Genomic DNA, 8,267 nt, shown 5'->3' on the forward strand with positions numbered 1-8,267 from the left:
ATAGGTTAAAATTCATTAATAACATAAAAGAATATTTACACTCAGTCTATGTAACCAAAAATAAATCCCTACTAAAGAAATCTCACCATTATGACTGCTTTGATATTGTCTGTACTGAAGGGAAATTCAAGAGTGCCACTTTCTTGGAGTCTTAATAGCAAATTCACCAAATCCTCTTTTCTTATTGATTCTTCTTCACCATCCTTTAGTTCCATGTTTACTTGCTGCAGCTTCTCCTTGTGCTCCTCTATTATCATATCAAGCATCTTGTCAAGCTTCTTGTGAAGCTTCACTAATTTTGCGCTTGTCCCAGTAATGGTTTGCAAGAATTTGAGAGAAGGAAACACCTCGCTTATGTCCAAAACTGTTGAATAGAAGGAAAAAAAAAAAAAAAAAGGAGTGTGATCTTGGACGCTTATGAAGAACTTTTGATACTATGATTTACTTCCCCGTTTGTTTTAAATGTTTTTGTAAAAGACTTGTAATATATTAATAGCTTTCTACCCGAGCTGCTAGGAAGCCAAAAATGTTTATTTAGTTTTTTTTCTCCAAAAAAAAAAAAAAGCTTTATTTGGTGAGGCTTGGGTGTTCATTAAACCTGTGACAAAAAATGTCATTTTCAAGAAAGTAAAGCTGTTCTTGAAAGCCTCAGAGAAATACCTTTGAATCGGCCAAGACAAATCGTCGCTCAATATCGCAAGAAAAAGCATTTTCAAATTAAATATTTTTTTTTGATAAAACATTTTTAGCAAAAATCACTTTTCAAAATAAGTAGATTTTGTTGGTCAAGCAGGCGATATTAATACTGATCATATTATCCTTTAAATCAAAAAACATAACAACAAAGGTCCGAACCTGTTATCATTAAAGAGACTTCCTTTATCAAAGACATGAAATATGCTGATTCTTCTTTTCTCCTCTTCCCAAATGCAGCTCTACAAATTACAGCATTTGCCAAAGCATACATCTTTTCTGTAAGATTAATAGTTGATCCAGATTTTGATTTAACATATTCAACAAGATTGTATGCTTCTTCCACCCTAATAATGGCAAATGATTGCACCTTCTTGGCACTCAATAGTTCCAACGTGCACAACTTACGCATTTGTCTCCAGTAATTGCCATAAGGTGCAAAAGCTATGTTCGAATAGTTGTAACACAAAATCCTGATACTTAAAAGCTCAGGCCGATTTGTGAACGCAAGATCTTGAGTTTTTAATACCTCTTGGGCTACACGAGGACTCGAAATAACAATCGTAGAGATCTCACCGAGCTGCAAGTGCATTAATGGACCGTGCTTTTTGGCTAAGTCTCTTAGAGTATGGTGAGGTAATTGGCTTGTAATTAAATGGTGTATGCTTCCTATGAGAGGCAATTTCCATGGACCTGGAGGCAAGTTTAGAATTTGGTTTTTGGCTGTTTTCTTGGGTAAGTACTTCACAATGAGAATGAGAAGCAATAGTGTCAAAAAAGTGGTAAGAGAGAGGAAATAATGTTCTAACTCCATTGTTGAATGAGAAAAAGATCGGGTTGCTAATCCTTTTGTAAGCATATTTTTGTTTATTCTTGGATAATTTATTGAACACACGTTTTCTTCGAAGTTGATTTCGACAACCAAATATCTCATGTAAATCCACACTACTAAAAATAGATGTTTTTTTAACGGACATTTAGTGAGAATTTTTGTATAAAAACATGATTTTTATCTCATTCATTCAATGAAACAATTTTAAAAAATGAATGGTGGGAAATAGGTTACTATTGAAGCGTCGGGAAACTTCATAATTTCTCCCTGTGAAAACACTAATATTTAAGTTTTTCCTACCGATATTAATTGAAAAATAGCCACTGAACATTTTTCAGTAGAAAAATAAAGATATTTTTAGTAGTGCCACATTATCATGATTGAGCTAAACCTAACTACAATAATTGGCGCATTTTTTAGTATTGTTGTAGTCCCTAATGAAAAGCATAGGGCTAAAATCGGACGAGATTCACACGGATGCCATAATAGGACAAAAGAAATTGTGTCTGATTTTTCATTATATCCGACGTAAGTAAGATGCAATTACATGAGTTGAACGATGACAAAGTAAATAGTAGCATATCCAAATGATTGAGTCTCTGGATCTTGCAAATACGAAAAAGTAAAGGTTGTTTGGAAAATATACTGACTATTGAAGAAATGTGGTTATCAAATAGTATCAACTATCAAGCGAACATTAGGTCTCTATTTACAATAAATTCAAGCAAACAAGGAGGCCTTGCTAAAAGACCTAAATCCTTGTTAAATTGTAACGCTGAGATGTTTAACATTGTGAAGATCTTTTTTTTTTTTTGGGCTAATAAAGTAGATATATAGTATTTATAGTTAATTCGGATCACTACGATATTGAACTGTTTTAAACTGATACTTGTGTGTCTCATCGTTAAAGTTGAGTGATTTTTTGGCAATACAAAACAGTTAAATGATTTTAGTGCAATAAGGTAAATAAGATAAAAATAAGTGATTGATACCTGCTATTACCGTGTTCTGAATAGTTGAGCGCTTCTACTAGGAAATACTATATAGCGATTACACTTTTTTTCCCACCATAGATATTACAGGTTTAGAAATCCCAGTTGCTGCATCATATTCTTTTAAATAACAAAATTTCTAAATAAAAGCAATGTAAAAGGATCCATATAGTTAGAGAACAAGCACTCTTCCATCAATACAAAGATATATAGGATCCACATTTAGAAAGTACACACTCTTCTATAAATACAAAGATATAAAGGTACATTCATGTTGTCTTGTAGATACAAATCCATACAGAGTGTACATTATATCCAACTAGCAAACAAAAGAAAAACAACCACATTACACAGTTCGTTTCATACTGCACGAGAAACCAAACAATCCAACTAAATCAAAGCCAACTGTTATTTCTGATTTTTCTTATTTCCCATGGTGGCAGTAGTAGTAGAGTACTACTCAATCTCCTGCATGGAAGTAATCACAAACAAGCAAACCAAGAAAGGTACCAGCAATGAGCAGAAACATCAAGCAACAGCTCCAAAAGCCAGAACCAACATGCGACGATTAATACAAGCAAACATTATTAGCTAGAGAACAATACTCTAGCAATCAAAAGAAAGAGTCTTCTGAATCTTATAGTCAAGCGACTTTCTCTCAAATTCCTCAAGCTGAATGTTATCTTGCTCAATGGAGTCATCATCCCAATTCAAATCATTAACCCCAGCCATTAGTGCCACTATATCCTTTTCAACCTCTTCTTCTTTTTCTAAATGATCTCCATCATACACCACCAATTCTTTGCTCCCAGGTGCCAATGGTGTTTTCAAATCTTTTTTGCACACCAGATGAATTCCACACCTCCTCACCTTGGTCCATGGCTCTTGTCTCAGGCTAATTGAAAGGCAACCACAAACCTTAGTCCAATCTTCTGTCACATTCGGGAAGAGGAGACGAAAAAGATGGAATGAGTATATAAGCTATCCACAAAGTGGTCTGATCTGTAGACCTCCCCATCTTTTGAAGCAGCAGACGCTGGGGCACTTCTCATATGCGTATTCTCTGTGGTTTGGGCTTATCAACTTGAAGGTAACACCTAGCTTTGATTTTGGAACAAGGAGCTCTGAAAACAAAAGAGAATGCCACCCCTGCAATGTTATCTTGCCAATCTGTAGGTAGCTGGACTGAGATTGAGCGACCCATTTTTTGAAACCAAACCAATCCGGGATTTTTCCTCCAGCAATCACTATACTAAATTGACCATATATGGTGGAGTGACCCTGTTGCGCAAGTAGCAAATTCAAACTCTTGATACTTTATTTTGAAACATAGTGATTTTATAAATTCAAGCAGTTCTGAAATAGTACCCTGGAGACATACCTGGAGAAGCAAATGCAGCAACAAATCCGGGCAGCACGAATGCTGATTTTGGCTTTGTTGGTCCAATTTTAAACAATTGAAAAACGAGACCTTCCTCAAGAATGCATGTTGAGGAGAAAGATTTCCAAGACTCTGCAAGGAAAGGCACTCATTTGCCTCTATCACTTCAATACTCCAGGGAAGATCAGGCAACGCTTCAAGGCTCTTGCACTCGTCCAATTTCAGGACCTTGAATTGCGGGAGTCCAGATATTCTTGAAGGAAATTTAATAAAATTATTTTGGCTCAAATTTAACTCCTCCAATGAGGATAACTGCCAAATATCAGGAGCTATTTCATCTACCAAATCAGAGTCGCTAAGATCTAATTTCTTCAAGATAGACAAACCAGATAATGATGGTCGTGATACTTCTGGCTTCTTATTTTTAGCATTTGAACGTCTTGTGATGCGCTTGACATTTGGCAGTGAAGTTAACTTTAAATTCAAGTGAAAGCTAAAACTGTTTTGCCAGAATGTTTTATCCTTTGCTTTTTTCTTGCATCCACCGAGAAAGAAAAGGATTTTCAAATTTCTCCATCTCAGAGACAGTTGATGGAAGTTTTTGATAATTGCAGTTCCATCTAGAAGTAGTTCTTCTAAAGTTTCCAATTGACCAAGGGTTTCTGGCAATGTCTCAAGTTTTGAACAGCCAGAGAGATTAAGAGTCCTGAGACATCTCAAACCACAAATGCTGTAAAGTTATACTTTCCAGATCTTTGCAATTACTGAGGTTTATGGAGACAAGGCCACTGAGATTTATGATGGACCGGGTATCTCTTTAATCGCAGTCCCTTCCAAGTGAAGTTCCGAAAGCTTTGGCATTAAGCCTATGATTTGAGGAAAACTTTCAAGTTTTGTGCAGTCCCAGAGAAGAAGTTTTTCCAAAGACTCGAGATGGATGCATTTTGAAAGACTCCTTAGCTTTGAGCAGTGAGACAAATTCAAATACTGAAGCCTTGTAAGAGCTCCTAGTGATTCGTGAACTCCTACCAGGTTCTTACAGTTGCTCAGGTTCAACTTTTCAAGATATGGCATTTGCCCCAAGTTTGGAGTGCTAATTAACCCTTTGGAGTAGCTGAGGTTCAAATACTTCAGCTTGTCAAGATACTGTTTGAATCAGGAAACAGATAAAGAGTGAGAAATTAAACAATGAGATTAAAAAAATCTTTTTAACATCACATGACTCTTTTCATTTTGTGGGAAAAGTAAGCCTTTGGTGAAATAAGTGACTTCGTTTGCCTGATTGCTAGAGATTAATGAACACTCAAGTTAGGGTATATATTTAGTTTGTAATGTATTTGACTTCAGTTATTTTTAAGATTGAACACTGAAAGTTAGCTTTACAATGGTTGTCACTCTAACAAAGAAAAGTAAGTACAAACAATGAAGAAAAACAAGGGAACAATGTTTAAGAGGGAAAAGGTACCTTATCTTCTGGCCAAAGTTGTGAAATTTGGCCATGAATTAGTGTAAGTCCAACAAGCTTTTCTCCCACAAAGTCTTGTGGAAGTGAGGTTGAAGGGAAATTGTGCCAATTCAGCCATTGTAACTCATTTGGAAGATACCTTGGACCTTTACGGAAGCAAGCATTCTGGATTTTCAGAAGCCGTAGATTTTCCATACCCTTTATGCTTGTGATCCTAAGTTCATCCTCTGCTTATCAGGGTACGCTAATATTATTCCCTCAATTGCTGCTGTACCCTACACATTTAATAAGAGAAGTTACAAGTAGTTTTTATTATGACGGAAGTAAATTGTCAAAAAGACTTATTCAGTTTATGTCAATGACTCTCTAGATGTAGTTCAATATATCAACCATGTAGTGTAAACTTACTGATTTCTTTGACATAACATCACATATGTCGTCAGGAATCCACAACCTGCTGTATCTCTCTTTATTTGGTCCATGGCGAACCATGTACCAAGCAGTTTCTTGAACTAAATCATGCATCTGGAACCTGTCATCATCAGATTTGGATAAAAGTGATCTTTGAATAAGTACCGCACTCCAATTTCAGGTTTGAAACCGAAAGCAAGAAGTTTTCTGGTGACAGGCTCTATTCGTTTCCCTTGAAGAAACAAGTAAAATATCGAGCAATATTTGCTTATCTAGATCGCTCAATGCATCAATGCTCAATTTAAGTTTCCTATCACATCATCATGGGGAATTTCTTTCAGCCTCCTCAACTCGCTCTCCCATTCTGCTTTTGCTCTTTTGTGTAGAAACGAACCCAAAACTTTGAGAGCCAGCAGTAGGCCCCAAGCACATTGCACGACATGCGACGCCAGTTCATAAAAATCACCTTCCGGTTCACCTCCCTTGAAGGCAAACTTGTTGAAGAGCATCAAAGCCTCATTACTCCCTAAAGGGCTAACTCATACACTTCTGATCCCTCCGTGAGTCAACAGCAATTGCCTGTTTCTAGTGGTGATGATGATTCTGCTCCCAGCTCCAAACCATTAGGCTTTCCGGCCAAACTGTCTATCTGCTCATCATATCCACGTCGTCAAGAACAACCATCACTCTTTTATAGCTCAACCTGTTCATCAGCAAATTGGTGCTGGTATAAAGATTGTCTTTAGTCTCTTTCAATGTCTCAGATAACATTTTTTCTCTCAAAGCCTGCATTCTGAATTTTGTTGAAACTTCTCTAACATTATCAAGAAAGCAGCTACCTTCAAACTCTTCTTGAAGTTGATAAACAGCTCGTGCGATTGTTGATTTGCCAATACTGCCCATACCCCATCCCAATTGTGCGAACATCAGCCTCAGAATGCATATTCAACATAGATACGACTTTTTGCACGTGGGCCTCTATGCCCACTAAATGGTCAGCAACTTTAGGTCGTATACGGCCCAATCTTTTCAAAAATTGTCACAGCAATTTGTCTAATGCACCTTGATTCATGTCTGAAGAAACATCATGAAGTATCAGATTTGCAATCCAAATTGTTAACAGATGCATGATGCAGTTCGATTTCCCTTGAATTCAAATTTCAAGTAAAATGTCCAGGTTTTATCCAAGATTAACTAAGAAAAATGCAAAACGAAACACTTTAATTTTGAGTCCGACGTATTGAACACTAGTCGAAGATATACCTATTGGCTATTGGACTCACAATCAAGGCATAATTAAAATGTACTTCACCTCTCTTCTATTATCTCCGTCATCCTCCTCCTACTATCACCACTATACCACTGCATACCACTTTCCAGTGGCTTGGCTTTGATTATAGAAACAAAAAGATTCACATTTTTTCTGTTTGGAAAAGGATATAAAAGTACACATCAAGGACCTACAGTTTCAGCTTAAGTTCGGTGTATGGAAGAGGACGCGATGCATACACCCCAATGCGCACCCAAAGGGTAACCATTGCGGGTTTTCCGGGTTCCATAAAAAAATCACTTAAATTAGACGTAGGTAATATGTTTTATGCAAACAAGTCACGTGAATAAATGTTATAGATCAGCATCAAGTCAAAATGGGTGTAAGGATCTTTAAGAACTTCGGTTGGTTGAGCCACTATCTCAACTTTTTTGTTGTTAAGTATCAAGATCTCCACGTAATCCCACCCCTACTTTCCCTTCCCCCGACCCTATGAATAATAAAATTTATTAAAAAAAAAAAAAAAAAAAAAAGTCAAAACGGGGACAGATCTGCTTCTTCATAGTGAATGCATTTAAAAGAAGAAAATTTATTATCAAGTACTATAGTAGGACAGAAAAAACTACAATGAATAGTCAATCAACTTTCTTACTTTGACCTATTTTTCTTTTTCTTTCAGCAAATATTTCCATTCTAAATAAAATTTCCACATATTTTTTATGGTCAATATGACAACTAATCAAACTGACCAATTGAATCGAAATTAAAAGTCCAAGAGCGCATACACCACACTAAAAACAATAGGCTGTGTTTAGACCAAATTAATAGATGAATTACATGTATTTGTATATATAGAATTTATCATTTAATTATGACTAATTAATAGATGAATTAGTGTTTTGTAACTTTACTTTTACCCATCTTCCATGTGTTGGACGTCAAATCCAGAGATGTTAGCAGCTTCATTCAGCGCATCCCTCCATGCTTGGACCTTATTGCTCTCTGCTCCCTTAAAATTTTCTTCATGTTTAGCAAAAGCTTCTTTCATAACTTCCTTCTGTTTTCTCACAAATAGAAGGATCTACGGATAAAACACAGGTATCAACGTTTTTCCCCCTCTGCTTGTTGGGGCCCAACCTTTGTCAGCTCCTCCAAAAAACCCGACGAGTCTGCATAGTTTCTTAAAAAATAACAACTGCAAAACCCCGATTTTTTTATAGCGT

The 8,267-nt window shown here is 36.3% G+C and overlaps 2 protein-coding genes and 1 pseudogene across 2 annotated transcripts; all 3 read right to left on the minus strand.

The window, feature by feature from the left end:
* Positions 1 to 37: 37 nt before the first annotated feature.
* LOC132048077 (premnaspirodiene oxygenase-like) lies at positions 38 to 1,571 on the minus strand. Its single transcript, XM_059439016.1, has 2 exons — positions 856 to 1,571; positions 38 to 364 (listed from the first exon to the last, which is right to left on the minus strand). Exons 1-2 carry the CDS (start codon positions 1,550 to 1,552, stop codon positions 72 to 74), a joined length of 990 nt encoding a protein of 329 aa, XP_059294999.1. The 5' UTR covers positions 1,553 to 1,571; the 3' UTR covers positions 38 to 71.
* Positions 1,572 to 4,505: 2,934 nt separating this feature from the next.
* On the minus strand, positions 4,506 to 6,040 carry LOC132038459 (disease resistance protein RPV1-like). The gene is made up of 3 exons (XM_059429128.1): positions 5,772 to 6,040; positions 5,364 to 5,638; positions 4,506 to 5,044 (listed from the first exon to the last, which is right to left on the minus strand). The coding sequence occupies exons 2-3, from the start codon at positions 5,556 to 5,558 to the stop codon at positions 4,694 to 4,696; spliced, it is 546 nt and encodes a 181-aa protein (XP_059285111.1). The 5' UTR covers positions 5,559 to 5,638; positions 5,772 to 6,040; the 3' UTR covers positions 4,506 to 4,693.
* LOC132047614 (disease resistance protein Roq1-like) lies at positions 5,564 to 6,677 on the minus strand (annotated as a pseudogene).
* Positions 6,678 to 8,267: the final 1,590 nt, after the last annotated feature.

This window comes from Lycium ferocissimum, chromosome 2 (genome assembly GCF_029784015.1).
Source record: "Lycium ferocissimum isolate CSIRO_LF1 chromosome 2, AGI_CSIRO_Lferr_CH_V1, whole genome shotgun sequence".
NCBI lineage: Eukaryota > Viridiplantae > Streptophyta > Magnoliopsida > Solanales > Solanaceae > Lycium > Lycium ferocissimum.